The sequence below is a fragment of the Pagrus major genome, chromosome 21, assembly GCF_040436345.1.
Source record: "Pagrus major chromosome 21, Pma_NU_1.0".
Classification (NCBI taxonomy): Eukaryota; Metazoa; Chordata; class Actinopteri; order Spariformes; family Sparidae; genus Pagrus; species Pagrus major.
In genome coordinates this window covers 15,742,548-15,759,439 of record NC_133235.1, presented here as the reverse complement: position 1 = coordinate 15,759,439, position 16,892 = coordinate 15,742,548, and the positions used below count along the sequence as shown (strand labels likewise).

At 39.8% G+C, this 16,892-nt stretch overlaps 1 protein-coding gene across 2 annotated transcripts in view; it reads right to left on the bottom strand.

The window, feature by feature from the left end:
- Nucleotides 1-16,892, bottom strand: part of ankrd12 (ankyrin repeat domain 12) — a 37,919-nt gene that overhangs the window by 10,463 nt on the left and 10,564 nt on the right. The window contains exons 2-7 of one of the 2 annotated variants that reach the window (XM_073490625.1): nt 9,087-9,200; nt 4,945-5,095; nt 3,007-3,078; nt 2,468-2,605; nt 1,153-1,356; nt 791-933 (exon numbers count right to left, since the gene is read on the bottom strand). In XM_073490625.1, coding sequence (XP_073346726.1) covers nt 791-933; nt 1,153-1,356; nt 2,468-2,605; nt 3,007-3,078; nt 4,945-5,095; nt 9,087-9,146 — 768 coding nt within the window. In that variant the 5' untranslated portion in view covers nt 9,147-9,200. The remainder of the gene's footprint in view (nt 1-790; nt 934-1,152; nt 1,357-2,467; nt 2,606-3,006; nt 3,079-4,944; nt 5,096-9,086; nt 9,201-16,892) is intronic. The other variant, XM_073490626.1, reaches the window with a different exon arrangement.

Sequence of the window (16,892 nt, the reverse complement as noted above, 5' to 3'; positions counted from 1 at the left end):
GAGATGATTTTTCACGTCACATTACATGATTAATACGTGTAAATTGCTATGAATTGTAATATAGAGCCCCTTGAAATACAGCGTGACCCTCAATATTGTTATTAAAACACAACTTGAGACAACTGCAGCAAAGTCTTCTAATCTTGTGCACTTTACGGTGTTGTGATGTTTTATTTCTAAATTGGACAATAACTCAATATATATTCTATTTCCATACATTAACTTTCTTGAGTTAACTTTGAGTAAAATTGGTTTATATGATAGCGATGATAACGTACAGTGCTAAACGCTGACTGACAGCAACAAACCATGTCACTCCATGGCAATAAAATATTCTTTAAAATCATCATTACAATCATATGACTAGAGCTGCACAGATAAGCATTAATCAATGAAACAATGTTTAATTGCAAACTATTTTCTTTATTTAGATTTTTCAAGTAAAAAAGATTTTTCAAGTTAAAATGTCAAACATTTGTTGGTTCCTGCTGGATTTGCTACTTTTCTTCTTTGTTTATAAAGAGTCTTAAGAGTTTTGGACTGTTGGTTGAACAAAAGAAGCAACAAACCAACAAAAAGAATCTGAAGACATTATAAAGACTAAACAATTAATATTGAACATAATCGGTAGATTCATCGATAATGACAATAATCCTTAGTCACAGCCCTAGTATACTGGGACATATTTTATTTTGTCTGTTCTGTACCTATTACAGACATTTTTACCCTGTGTAAATGTGTTCACTTTCAAGTGCCACTGTTGCAGGACAAACTGAAGTGAAGCTCTTACATCTTTGTGCCCGCTGCTAGAGGCATCATGGAGTGGCGTATCGTCATCCAGCCCCTGCGTGTTCACCTCTGCACCTGCTGCTATTAAGACCTTGGCCACATCGTAGTAGCCGAGATTACAGGCTTCATGAAGAGGTGTCCAACCTTGGGAGGACAGAAAACAGCAACACCAGAGAGTTTTAGAAATCACAAACCTTATTTTCTCTAACATGTGTATTCAAGGTTGTAACAAACACACTCATGTCTGTTTTTGTTATCTCATAGCCTTTGAATAAGCACCCATTATTCAGCTTTATGTTATTAATAGCTACCATACAGACATGATGAAAGCTGTTTAATGATCACCTCCTGGGGGTATCGTACCTGCAAAGTCTTTGACGTTGACATCAGCTCCCAGGCTAATGAGCTCTTTAACTTGCTTGGCGTCTCCCCGGATGGCAGCCATGTGAAGGGGAGTCTCCCCTCGCTCGTTCCTCTTGTTGACCTTATCCTTCTGTCGAGATGAGGCGCTGCTGGGGACTTTCTTCTGCACGGGCGTCGTTTGTGAGGGGTGACTGGGAGTTGAGTCTGGACACAGGCGGGCAGAGAGAAAAGGACTTAACTGATGTTTGAAGCAAAACCCTTTCACAGGTTAAGATAACTACCTGCGTTTATGTGTGAGGTACTGGATTGAGCAGCCACAGTGGAACTATTTTACTGGGAACTTGAAAGACTGGGGTATTCATTAAGGTAAAATAGTTCAACATTTTGGGAAGTAAGCCAATTTGCCTTTTTTCAAAAAGATAAGTACCAATCTAAGGCTGCAACTAATTATCATCTTCATTGTGAATTAATCAATCATTTTCTTGATTAACCTATTAGTTGTGTGGTCAATAAAATTTCAGAATATGGTCAAACATGTCAGTCAGTGTTCCCCAAAGCCTAAGAAGACGTCCTCACATGTCTTTATTTGTCCACATTCCAAAGACTTTCAGTTTAAGTGCACAGAGAAGTGAGGAAACCAGAAACATTTAAGAAGTTGAAATCTGAGAATTTTATACATAATATAGCCTGGCTCTATCCAAAAGGTAACAAAATAAAAATCCCCGTAAAAAAACACATTTTCTCATTTTCACTCTCAGTTTTAGTATGGACTAGACAAACCAGATATAACATTTTAATTAGTGTGCTAATGTTTCTGTTAGCTTCTTACAGAGACAGGCTAACCTTTTGCCCTCTTTCCCGTCATTACATTACATTACATTACATAAGCGGCTGCCAGCTCCAACTTCACTGAACAGAACAACATTTGATTGACATACACATAAATGTCAAACTGTCCTTTGATGAGCAAGGCTTTTGATTGAGCAACCAGTTGCACTAGTTTTACTGGAAGCCTGTGCTAGCTTGTGCCTGTGTTTCAGCAGGTATGCACTAATTGATATTGTCTTACAACTACTCAGAACCTATCATTTACAATAATCATCTGAGTAACTTTCACCTCTTGCACAATATCACAGGGAAGGTGCAGAGAGCAGCTTTCCTTCCAGCTGAGCAGCTTCATTAAATATGAGACATTGCTCTATTTTCCAACAACCTTGAGATATTACAATGCTTCAGAAGCATGACTCATCCAACAGTAAGTAAACTGTGAGCCATCTTGAGGATGTGGTTAAGGTGAAAGGGCAGGCACACAAACCTGGACTGTTGGCAGTCATCTGCATTAGTAGAGCCATCTGTTTGCGCTCTGACAGAGGATACCCAAACAAAAGGTTGGCCTGGGACTTCTTGCCCCCAGCCTCCTTTTTCACCTTCTTCTTGTCTGGTCCGTCTTTATCTGCAATAAAACAAAGAGATTTTTAGAGAACAATCCAAATGTAGTCCAGTTTCATTTCAAGCAGCAATTTCATTGTCACAGTGACACCGTTTTCCTCCGTCTCTTGTATCTGCACGCGAAGAAACAGATGACAAGCATGAGGTTTGAAAAAGGGGACAAAGAAAGAAAGCATTCTCTTAAGCCAGCCAAGTGCAGACGCCACTCCTCGGGTCCCCCCTCCCAGCCTCCGTCGGTCGGTTGTTACTGAACACAGACATGCGTGAGCTGTAACGGGGCAGATGCAGGGTGAAAACACACACACGTGCATGTGTGTATGTGTGTTTACAGCAGCATAGTGGCGCAAAGTAAGTGACGTGACTTGTAGAGGACACGGGGGCTGAGGATCGGGCTGCAGCGATTACCTGCGTATATCCTGCAGGGAGGCACTAATCTCTCTCCCCAGGTCTCACTCGACTGGCCTGGGTCTGAGTCATCTACAGTGCAAAGCAGAGAGGAGGGGGAGGAGGAGGGGGAGGGAAGAGTAAGGGAGGGTGGAAGGGTGGGAAAGCACTGCATTAACGCTCACTCTCTCTCACCCTCCTCATCTCACATGTACTCAAATACAGACAGGCAGACTCGCACTCCACGCACAGATTATGAGTCATGGCAACACAGGAGACAGGAGAGAAGATCCAATCCGAGGCAGTCAGCGGAGTCTTTACCTCCCTTATTCCTACAGCGAGGCACTAGAAAAAGGCTGCTGGAAGGAGAAGACGCCCTCCATGCTAGCTTAGCTTTACAACCTGTGCAACATAAATTACACTTGGTGAATTCAAAATTGATGGTTCTCATCTGTTTGAATGACGCAGGACCACACAATGAAAGTCATTACGTTGAGCTCTGCTCTACAGAGGAGATGAAGGCAAATCTATTGGACCTCAAGCAGTCTGTAGAACGCATTACTGTACTTCGTTTGCTGTAATTATGGCTGTAGGATACACTAACCTATTTTTAGATCTTAAATCTGATGTAAACATACAGTTAAACTTGTAGCTAAATGATAGAAGCAGAATAGTCTATTTACACAAGTAAGATTAAGACTTCACGTTGTCCAAGTCTCCAATGTGAAGTTGAGCAATTATCTCCAACATTATCAGGAACTCAAATAGAGCAGATATCATATCATATCAGCTGCACGAACAGCACCAGGTGTGAAAGTTCTGTATTTTAATTTTATAAGGAGGTCAACCAATTCCATAAAAAGCCCAAAAAAAACAACTTTATCTTTTGTCTGTGGCTCTCAGCTCAAAGCACACTGGTTCCTACTGAAGATCTTTAAGATTAGGTTGCAAATGTAGTAAGACAGTGTACACATGTATAATATAGTTTGATTTTATAAAAAGTCTCAGTAATTTCCTTAAGCAGCTCTAGTTTTTCCACTAACTAAAAAAAAGAGTAAGTAGTACATATATTGGGTGTATTTATACACTATTTTCATTGGTGGCTTTTTAAGAGTAGAATTCAAGCACTTTAGGGTACCTGGAGAAAACCAACAAAAAAAATAATATTGTCCTCTATAGCCACAACAAACATGGTCACTTTGTTTATTTTATTAGCTGTTTATGTCATTTTGATTGTATGATTGTATGAGGTGTGGTGAGAGATGCCAGGACACAACAAAAAATGTGACGATGTGGTTGTTTCATTAAGAATGTTAAAAGGTTTTTGGTTACATGACTGCTTGTGTAGTTAAAAATAAGCATTTTCCTTTGTACAAAACCTGAATGAAGGGATATGTGATCCAGTGCAACAGTGAGGCTCACTGATGTGTTTTTTTAGACAATGAGGCAACACAGACTACACTTTTTAGAAGGATCAGTTCATTTATGGTTTTGGTCTTTTCATGGGATTAATTGACGATGAGAAAAATATGCCAGCACCGCCAGCTTTATCTTTAAACCTAAAAAACAAGGCCACATATCAGGAACTAGATTGCAACCTACTTTTTATATTATAGAAGGGTTGAAAATAAAAATGAGGGCCCCATTTTTATTTTCATAAAGAAAGTTATCACTCACACATAACTATATATAGTTTAATTTTACTCCACATTCATGTGTTCCCATTAGCTATTTATCTCAAGACTCATAATACAATTTGTTTTATATCTTCAGCACAACAAGCCACAACTTCCTCAAAGTGGTCAGATTTGGATCTTGCTGCGAAATCCTTTGACCTACAGTCAGTCTCTAAAGAAAATGTTTAACAACAGGCCACCGGGGGGCAGTGTGAGGACATGGCACCCAGCCAGCAGCATGGCTGTTGAAAGAGGAGCAGGGGGGAGCAGCAACAGTTCTTACCGGTGTCAGAGTCTCGCTCCTCGGTCCGGAGCGGACTGGTAGTGAAGGAGAGCTTGCGCTTCATGGAAGACTTGGCTTTCCCTTCCTTTCCCAGCAATTCACTCCGGTCCAGCTTCGGAGTTTTGGTGAAAGGGGACAACTTGTCTTTGCTCTGTCAGAGGAGGAAATAAAGAACAAAAATCAGGCATGTCAAATACAGCAAAGGTGTGGCCACATTTGAATTGTGTGTGTATGTGAACAATTCAGTCAGGACTGTAAATAAACAGAGGAAACCCTATTAAAAAAGGTTTATTAACTAGCTCAATAACAAAAGAGTTGAGCTTGATGCGCAGGTAGTATTTCAGGTGAGACTAAAGCTTGCTAAAACATGACACTAACATAACAAAGAGCAGATGGTTATATTACAGGCTGCGTTGTGTCTCTGAAACATAATGTTTGGGTCTCACAGGCAGCAGGTTTGTCTGCATGACTCACTAAAATCTTATTCCCAAGGCAGGGTCTATGCCAAGGGAAGAGCAAAAGATCAGCAGTGACTAGTTTCTTTACACACAGAAGAGAAATAAGTCTTCTAATGGTACATGGCTAGTGCAAACCAAAATAGCATTAAAACACCAATACTTATTAGATGAATGGCTTCCCTTTAGTCAGAATGACTAAAAAGTATTAGAAACACAAGCTGCCCTTCATGCTCATATTTCGTTCTGAAACGCGTTAATCAGATTTTATCATACATAAACAGGGCTTGAGGCTAACAGTATCCCGTCTTCCGGGGGAACATAGTAAATGTTTTTCAGATGAACAGAGATCATCCCTGAAATGTCTCTGGGACGAAAAGGGATTTTTTTTATGTGTGTACAGAGTGTATCACTATCATTTAGCGAATTACAGACTGAACCAAGCAGTGACTATAATGGCGCTCATCTTCACAAGCTTTTACCATAGTTACTATCACTGGCTGGCTACTCTGTGGAAGGTCGAAGAAAGGTATGACTCGTTAAGATCCGAAAGAACGCTGTAAACTCACCATTTTAAACAATTGTTCTCCCTGACAGTGCTACATTGTGAACAAAAACTCTGTTGAAGTTGACAGGAGGAGAGCCAGTAGTTAGCATTAGCTAACACCTAACAGAGCTAATCACAAAGAAAGACTGAGAATTTGTCTTCAGGAGGTACATGTAGCATTAAACAGTGAACTGCAGTTCAATGTGACAACACAATAAGTTTACATCTTTTTCTTGGAGTTTTACTTTTAGTTTAAGTGGTGGTTGGCAAACAAGCTTATAGGTGCATTACTGCCACCTACTGGACTGGAGTGTAGCAGCACACTGGCAGGAAAAACAAACTACATTTTGTCTATTATTCCTGTTACTTCTAATTAATTTATTAGAATGACTGCTTACTTTCCATGGTGTCTTCACTACACATGTATAGACATATAGGATTCCTTAATTTAACATTGTGTTTTCCATCATTCAGTGTTAATATTAATCCCCCTCTTGGGAGTGTTTAATAAACCAGTTTACAGTAAATACATTTATGAAGTACTTAGTGTTTGGAGGTAAAAGTACTTTGAAGGCTCATACTTTTAACTAAAAACTATAGATAAACTATAAAACTGTTTTTCGAGACATTTTCAGGACTGTGGTGAAAAAGTAGTCTGGATCCCTGTACAAGAAAGAATAGACAACTGGAGGACTTAAAAATAAGTAGAACAAAAATAGTTGAGTATAAAATGGATTTTTCAGGTCTAACAAAGTTAAGTAATTGAATCAAGACTCAACAGGTATAATTTAATGAAATACAGGACTCACAATTAACTACATACACTGAACACAATCTTGTCGACACAGAGAGAGGCACGCTCACTGCTAAAACACAAGTACTGTCTCACTGGGGTTAGTCACATTTTCTTTCGTGGTCAAAGTCTGGGCCATAATTAAGCTAAAAACACAACAACTCCCACATCACGAGACAGAAAATGTCACATCTGATGCCTCCCACTTGAAGCAGCTGCTTGTCTTTATGGATATAACGTTGTTTTGTTTTGCTTCAGACATGCATTGAGAGCCTATCTGGATTCTTCAGAAAAAACTACACTTAAGCCACCAGTAATGGCACCCCCTGAATCAGGCCTAAACATTACACCAGTAATATCTGTATTATCAGAGTGTCTTTGAATTCGAGTTACAGGGTTCCTGCACTCTGATCTGCAGACAAAGCTTTTTTCAGTACCAGTACTTTAGTGCGCTGCACTTTGGTGCAGTAAAATACATTTCTGGCAGGAGGAAAAATGTCTGCAGTGTGGTGCTTCTTTGATCTCAGTGAAGCAATGTGCCAGCTGTGCAAAGCTGAAGTGTCTGGCTGCGTTAAAAGTAGAGGAGCGTTAGGATGAGAAGCACTTCTGCCTTAAATATAAATGCAGACATAAATAGTCTCTCTCATTTGTAGAGAAAATGATGAAGTAAGTGATGTTGGTATAACAATAAGGGGGGGGATAGGATTTTGCAAAAACACTTTATCATAAAACAACTGATGCTCATATGTTAAATGTTAGACGAGCACAGCGAAGCATGAATAATCTTCGCTGAGAGGTCCTCAGAATACTAGTTGTGTCGTGGCATTAGTGGTCCACTCACATGCCAATTTACACTGTTAGATTACTGCTGAATCACATCTAAGCAAATCACAATACTAGCATCAATGTCAACAGGTACGTGCATTGCTGTTGGAGCACAGTGAACTTTATATTGGTAAGGGAGGTTAGATATTCTCCGTGCCAGCATCCACATGTGTGTATTTAAAAAAGCATATCTACAAGTGTGTTTAGATGTTGCAGACATTTATACAAATGTATGTTAAAGGAAAACTTATCACCATGACGAAACAAGAACTGACCAGATGCAAAAATGTGCAAAGACATTTCAATTCTGAGTAAACAGAGGCATTTTGATAAAAAGTCCATCTGCATGTAGTAGCCCCCTATGTCAAGCTAAACTGCCAACATGACCACCACAGTCTCATTGCTGACTAACTAAAGTACTCAAATATAAGTCGCAGGTAGGAAGGCTTGCGATCCAGAAGAGCAACTAAGGCCAACACTGTGACAATTCTGGTATCACCAAAATGCCACTTTCTATTTATCTGATGGAGATAGAAAAGCATGGACGCTCTCGTTTCATTCATAACTTCACGCTGTCCATCACGTTACCAAATAAGGAAAAACACATTACCTGGCCGCTAGCGGTGCTTTAAAGGCTAATATTAGCAACCTGTGCTCCTACCCTGCCAGGCTGCACTGATAGTAGAGGTGAAGTACCAAGTTCAGCATCATCGAAATACATCAAAATGCAGGACTGTCACACACAAATCAGCAATAACAATGTAACTTTAGCCAGTGGGCTAGTTAGCTACTGAGACATTGGCAAACTTGTAGCGATTGTTTTATGCTTGTTAAAAAGAGAGGACCATAATGCTTCAAAGCATCTGAGATTTCTCATAACTCCTAGTTTTAAGTGTGCCTCTGTAAAACATCCGTTTGGAGGGCCATGTAGCATCAACACTTTGCTCTACCCCTCAATCCCAACAAGAATGGGCACACCCTACCCCTAGACATGCAAAACCAAGAGGTTGGGCTAACTGGTAGGAGCAAAAGGAGTTTAGGATTAGGCCTAAATTGACCGTGAGCTGAATTTTTTTTGTCAACTGCTGTTTCCAAGATCAAGAATGAACACTGAACCTCAATTTTTATGTCAAAATAGACAAGAAGTCCCTAAAGCGTTCAGGAAAATTGAACAATTTCCCATGACAACTGGGCAAACTCCATCTGCTGATGAATATTATGTTATTTGATCTCCATCTACCAAATTGGCCGTGAGGTAGGATTATGTTATCAACAGCTGGTTTCAAGATTAGGAATGAATTTTAAACCTCGACTTGGGATCTGATTTTGTGCTACATATCTGTGAGGTCTGGAAGAGAATTAAAAGAAAATAAGCCAAGATTTCATGGACTTTACACAGCAAACATTCATTACCTGTATTTAACACTGGAGGAGGGAAAAGTGAATAAACACATTAATAAATTTGGCACGCTCATTTCTCAAGTGTCGTCTTCAGTGCTGTTCTGTGTATATGCTTGCATACCTTCTTCCCCGCCTGCTTATCCACCATGGCTCCATCTCTGTCGCTCCCAGGTTTGGCCATGGTGTGGCACCTGACTAGCTGTGACAGCTACAGTACAGTAGGTTCATCATGCACCTGGAGACAGAAAACAGCAGCAATGAGAAGGATTTCAACACTGCCACATCACAGTCTGACTGGATGATTTGTCTAGTGTTTTTGCACCAGACACTGGCAAGAAGAGGAGACATGTTTAAAAGGCAGGTACAATAAATGACAACTCGTCACCGAGACTGTTTACGGGCAATGTCTGCATCACAGAGGAAACGAGAGCGGAGTAAAGAAAGGTCACTTAACCCCAGAGAGGAGTGGAGTGGCAGCGTATGAAACAGGTCGGCTACAAAGAGTATCTCAGCTGTGTTTTAGGATGTACGCCGAGTGCATCAGTAATCTGGGATTTTTATTGAAATTTCCATTACACTTCTAGACACTGACCTTAAAAATCAGGCAGGAAACAACTACAGAAGGCAGCATGAATCACAGCTTTAGGGACTAATAAAGTTCTCCAAGGAGGACGCCCCCCTGCATGTTGTCACTGTGGCCTACTCATCAGTACAACCAAGCTTCTCTCTGATGTGGTTTGTGTCAGTATAGTAACACACGCATCAGAGTCAATGGGGGCACTGTGGGCGCCTACAGGGACCGGAGAAAGTGTAACACTCAGCTGAACATGCGCAATGAAGCCAACAAGGCATGTGTCAGTTATCTTGTCACATGAAGATCTCCATTTTCAGTCACAAGACCCCTTTCTGTTACTTTCGATGTTCAATGCTTCTTGTTTTACATGTTCTCACAGTAGGTAGCATCGGTTGGTCCTTATAAAAGTACCATAAACATTAACGTCTATATTAGGAGAGCTGAGAGCCACTGATAGGTTGTGAAGCAGCCTCCAAAATGAAAGGGACAGCCCCATAACTCAATATGAATCTTATTACAACTCAACAACAATCTATGTAGTAGCTATTGAATTTACCAAGAAAAGAAGCAGCATGATTGTTTTCCAAGTATTGCACTCATTCACACAGCTAACGGGACTGGGGGAGACCCACGTTACTAATGAGCACATTACAATTTTCACAATTCTGGGGAATCCTTCCAATCAGAAGCTAGTTTTCTCTTTCAGAAATGCCATCATGTACAATTAAGAAAAGCAATTGACTAATCCTTTGGTTGTCTCATTATTTTTTTTACTGGTTCCAGCTTTTCAAAATGTGAATATTTGTGCTTTTATGACAGTAAATTGTATATCTTTGGGTTTTGAGCTGTGGAACAGACCAAACAGGCAATTTGACCATGTTATCTTGGACTCAGTTGTCACTTATTTCTTAATAGATTAACTCAACAATTGACTCCATAACCTTATAATAAAAAATAATTCAGACTGGGCAATATAGCCTTATAATAAAATCACAATGTTTTTAGGCTATATTGCAATACATAATATCTATCTCAATATTTTGAAATCTCCTCAAAAACCACATCATAAATGCTTGGACTGGGAGACCAAATCCAATATTGTGATATTTCTAACCAAATATCTAGATATCAATATTGTGACCATATTATAGTCTCATGTCAAGATAACTACATTGCCCATAGTGGATAAATCCAAGATGGCATCTTCATATGTTTCATTTCAAAGCTTTTATTATATAATATGACTTTAGATGAGGGAAAGCAGCAAATTACAGCAAAGCTGGAACCATCAAATGTGAAGCATTTTTGCTATACTTTATAAAAATACATCAATATCAGAGCTTATTTAACCATGCTATGTTTCCAGTAACATTCACTGTACCTCTACATGTACTGTTTACATCTATGTAGGCATCCTGTCATTTGTGTCTTTGTGGTACAACAGGGACTGCAAAATAATTATCCTGCGAGGCTTAGCTACACACCACATGACCCTATATGCAGTACATGTAAGGTTAGCAAGGTGTGCTTACCAACTTGAAATGCCTTAGAAATGGACAAAACACAAACGAAAGTGGTCACTTTTCACTTAAAATTAAGGCAGAAATGCTCAAAGGACAGAAGTAATAGTAAACAGCTACTGGACTAAAATGTGAAGCTTATGAATTCAGAATCAAACATGTCAGTCCTATAAACAGCACAATCAACTAGACGCGTGGAAATTTCTTGATTATAAGATGCATCGTGATGTGGACAAGGAAGATTCTGCATCGATGCAGAGACAGAGCATAAATGAGAGTCTGAGGCTTATGCTGATTGGCTGAGGCCGGACAATCAACAATAAAGTTACGTTGGGCCTTTGCTCCCATGCTCTGAACAGCGGGCGGACATAAGGCTAACGTTACTTACGTAGGAGGCATGTCGGAGGGAGGCAGAGATCATCTGCGAGTGAGAAACTCGCTGAGTATTTTTTTTTTTTTTAAACGGACATCTCGGGGCACATGTCAGATTTTATTAACTTGCTGCGAAGTACGAAGTGGACGAGACCCACACTGAGCGTGACTTCCACCTCACAACAATTACTAATCATGTTAGCCATTTTCACCTGAAGCTAACATCTGCAGCCATATATAATAACTGTAACAGCAAGCCCAGCTAATCAGCCAAGATCTGAGGAGGCGCTGTCAACTTTGCCATTCAACTCTGAGAGAGGTGTGTGCAGCAGAGTCAATAAATGCCTTATCTAAAGCTGCCATGTGAAAACAATATTATTATACAATATATGTACTATATACTAAAACAAATGTGTAAGGCACTGCAGATGGATAAATGATCTGTTTTTGTAATGTAATCAAAACGAATCGTGAGGCCAGTGAAGTTTCATACCTCTGCAATCAACCGTGACACACTATACCACCATGACGGTACAATCAACTGCCTGTGTATGTACTGACCTATGTATGAAACGAAATTTAAAAACACAACCACTGTAGCTAAATAGATCATAACAGACTACCAACCCTCAATTATTAGATCTCATAAAGATACACATTCGGAAATTTCATACACATCGCCATCACATGGGGCAATTATGTGGCGTATCCAGGACTTATGCAAAAGCCACAAGTCTTACAAGTTTAAGCAGCTAAAGCACTCCAAGACAGAGGCATTAACAGAGCGGTCGTTCTGCAGCCGCAGTGGCAGCAAGAAAAGACAAGGAAAGTGCTGCTGCTGCAACATTTGCTGCTTACATTTTTAAATATATGCACTGTAAAATCTTAATTTGACTTGGATTTTGGGATCATTGTGGTCTTCATAATGTATAGGTTTGGGATACAGCATCGTTTTTTGTCAAGCAACAGAAAATATGCAACTATTTTGATAACATATGAATTTTTTTTACTTTATAAGTAGCAAAACCATGAAACTTTCTCTGGTTCCAGTTCCCCAATTGTGCAGATTTGGGTTTTGGACTGTTGGTCAGATAAAACAATTGAACTGAAGAGGTCTCTATGGGCTCTGGGAAATTGTGAAAGGATTTTTTACTAATAACCCATTGACCAAACAATCACAAAAAGAATTAACTAATCTAATCCATAACAAAAATAAATTACTAAATTGAGTAATCTAAATATGCAATAATTTATCGATCAAGCCTTTAGGATTAAAACAAACACTACAACACAGTTATAATGATTTAATCTAATTACGCCATTTGCCTTTCCAGACAGAATCCAGTCAACTTCGTTTTCAGCACTAAATAATCATAAATAAAATGACTAGACTTCTGAAAGGAATCCAACATTTTTAGTTCTTCAGATACTTTTACAACCTTTGCTGATCCTGAGTAATAGGACAGTGTTGACAGCTATCGTTTTTCCAACACACAGCCCCACTGCACAGCCGAGGCCAGTGAGAGGTCCATCATTAGTCAGCAGATAGCGAGTATGCAGCAGCACCGTCATTCAGGCAGCTGAAAGGGGGAATTGAGCAGCCCACAGTGAACACGTTGGTGTAAAGAGGCTAGTGTATCGGGGGTATTAAAGCGGTATGGACAGCCCAGGACCAGACCAGAAAACAAACGCTGACAGGACTCCAATCTGGCCCAGAGACGAGGCGAGGAGGGTGTGACTATAATTACAGAGGTATTTGGGCTCTCGCCAGTTTGGCATTCGCATTCACTGCGTTTCATGAGCAGCTCAGGGCTGCATAAGCCCCTGCAAGCTCTGCCATTAACCTTGGGCTGTTTCAAGTCGAGATCAAACCCTGCCTTGATGACTACTACAGTTCACAGAGACTAAAGCTGAGATTAGTTCGACATTGGATCCCATGCAGTGAAAAATGTGATAACAATAAACTAACCCACTCATTTCCAATGAAACTGACAAACAAACTGCAAAAATCACATCTGTAAAAAGGTTGAGAGTAGGAGAGAGAGATGTGACACCAGAGAGACTCGGGATGGCTGGTTCCCTCTGCCTCAACATCAGCGATGTCGTAAATAATTCAGCAGCCAAGAAGAAGACACTGAAGAGACAAAACAAAATATACTAGGGCTGTAAAATTATGACTGAATCATTACAGATTCATCTACCAAGTATTTTCTCTAATAGAGTCAACATCTATTTTACTAAAATGGCAAAAATAGTGAAAAATGCTTTTTCTCCAGCGACCAAGGCGATGTCAAAGGTTTTATCCGAACAATAGTTTTAAAATATTCTGTTTATAAAGAAATAAAAACAGGGAAAGCAGCCAACACTGGAGATGCAGCGACATGTGAATGGTTGCCAGTTTGACTTAAAAAAAAAAAAAAAACCAAAAAACCCAAAACATTAATGACAATACACCTATCATCAAAATAGTTGCCGATTAATTTTCTGTCAGTCAACTACTTGAAAGGATTTGTCAATTAATGGATTCTCCAATTGACCGAAAATGAATCTGCAACTATTTTAATAATCATTCACTTGAACTGCAACTTTGGATCACTTAAATTTAGGAAGTATATGCAAATAAACAATGTTTAACTCCTCTCCATTTTGCCTGCACCAAGAGCCCCTAACTTTTTCACTGACAAAAGTCTGACAGATGACGCGAAACGAGAATGCAAGGGCCAGCTATGCAATACTTCTTTGATTATTTTTTTTTAGCAAAAATGCCCCAAATTTCTTGATTTCTACCTACTCAATTGTGCAGTTTATTACGTTATTGTTAATTTAATATTTTGGGTTTATACAGTTAACAAAAAAAGTCATTTAGAGAGATCACATTGGGCTTGAGTAAGCCGGTCACGTTAACTAGTTTTGACTTGATGTTACATTGTCCCAGAAATTACTCTAATTACTCTAATTCTTTGCCTCTGATATTATGAACTTTTATTTCCTAATATTCAGACATTGGAATGTGGGAAAAAAAATCTTAAAAAAATAAAACCACAACCAAAACAATGAATAAAAAGCTGTGCCCACGTCTTATAATGGCAAGAAAACCTGTGCTACTTATTCTGGCATCATGTTGGCTAAAAACGTTTGTGACATTCAGATGTAAACAAACAGACGTGTAACAAAATGGTCAATATTACGGTCAGAAAAAATTGAGGTGCTAGCATTATTGTAACATTTTTGCTGGGTGACCAAAACATGGTGGCCACCAAGGCTGGAGGTTAAGTTACTTTTCAGATTATGTGAATTCTAAAATGGAAAACAAAAACCACTTGTTATGAAAAAATATGGCTCTGAATTTTTCACTTTCTAAATATCCACCTATGAATTAAGTCAGTGAAATCCCACGTTAAATGTGCTGGTCCTTCTGAGAAGCAGATGTCTCTGTATTTATTTATAACCTGGTGTCCCTGCACTTTAACTGGTTCCTGACTAACAACAATAACAACCATTTCCCTGTAGTACTAGGGCATGTTGGCCCTGACATCAGAGTGGCTGCTTCAGAGCATGTCCTTGCGTGAATGTAGCGGTTTGGGGGTTTTGAGGAGACGGCGAGGGGGGGAGCTGGTGTGGCATAGATGTGTGCTGGGGGGTGGTGAAGACTGAGGTGGTGTAGCTGGGATAGATGAAGAGCACACACAGTACGGTAACCTGATCCACAGACTGCAGGATGGGACAGGGAGGGAAGAGGGCTAAGAATAGCACTGAGCCTGACACACAGAGTGCAGAGTACGCCACCAGCAGCAGCAGCAGCAGCAACAGCAGCAGCAACATTACTCCACTACAGCTTCCAGAGTACTGCCTGCTGTGAGCTCTCACACACACCATGTGGAAAATACATGTGATTTTCCCCCTGCTCTCCCATGTGGCTGCACTTACGACTGCACACAAAGGAACCTACAGGAAAGCAACCTCTAAAGGCATCACCATGTTTGGAATCTTACACACTGGTAAAAATAAAACCAATGTGATTATTAGCAAGAATATCTAAAAATCTACATTCAGGTTTTTCCTATAATAGGAGCCAGGAAAATCCTGTAACGCACTCAAGGAGACGCACTACGCTTGCTGCGACAGTAAACAGCCGGTCACGTGATTGTGGACCTGTATGCCGTCAGGCTAAATGATGGGGGAGGTCTCTCTCAGCTGCACATCCACTCCCAGCCTTCGTCTCCTCCTCCTCCCCCCCGACTCCCTAATGAGTAGCAGGACAAAGCGAGGCGCAAAGGCCCGATTACGACAGGAGAGGGGCAGAAAAGGCAACAATACCCAGCAAAGAGCCAGCCATCTTCAACATGATCACACGCATAGAATAACAGCACACATTGTTAGATTATTGACCAATTTATATGCTTGCAATGTAGAATAACCTCACAGTGTGTATGCCAAATCTGTTATGCGCCCTAGAAATGTCCTTTCCAATTATCTTCCTGTTGACGAAACAAGAAGAAAATAATATTCTTTCAATAATCCAAATTATTGTTGAAATGATGGAAAATTGATCAGTTCTAATTTTAAATGAATTTTTTATTCGTCTTGATTTTTTTAAATGACGACTTATTCATCTAGTATAAATACTAAATATCCCTGGGTGGATTTATTCTTAAGTTCTACAAATTGAGCATTAGATTTGTGGCTGTTTGTCAGCAAAACATTTAATAACATATGTCTGGTGTTTATATTTGTGTGTTTAATATTTAATGTAGTAAAGGACTTATCTCATTTAAAAAAAAATCTGCATTAATTACTGATTAACGCAAGTGTATGCCTTTTAATAACCCTGCAGAACTATGTAAACCAGGAAAGTTGTTGTGGTGTTTAATACATAGTGCCTGTAAATTACTTCTAAATACAAATAAACACACAAAAGCCTCTTCTATTGTGTTATATAGCCACACTCATGCTCTCTTTCTGCCTAAACTGTCCACTATATTCCAAAGTATAACATTTCCTGGACAACCTAAGTGCAGCTCTCCCCCAACCATCACCGGTCGTCTGAACTGAAGGCATATTTCGACATGGGCAAACAAACAGCAAGTGACACTGGATGCCTCAAGGCGTCTGTTCACCTCTCGCTACCCTAACCCCAGACAGACAAAACACGCCTTCTCCAACCAGAGTGTCTGGCCTTCGTTCTAGTAGTTGTTCGGTTGCATAAATGAGCCAGTCATGTTCCTGGGAAGAGGTGGTGAGCCCTGGTTCACACGAGAAAAGCATGGGCTACCACTGCCAATACTGGTGAGTAAATGTATGAACAGGTACAAGTCAATTACGTGGACCAACATGGAACAAATGGTTAATTTTCTGCCTGATCTACAGTACATTAAGCATACTCTTCAACTTAACTATGGACACATCATGTTGGTTTGGCAAAAATAGTTTCAGCAAACTAAATTTTCTGGCTTAATTCATA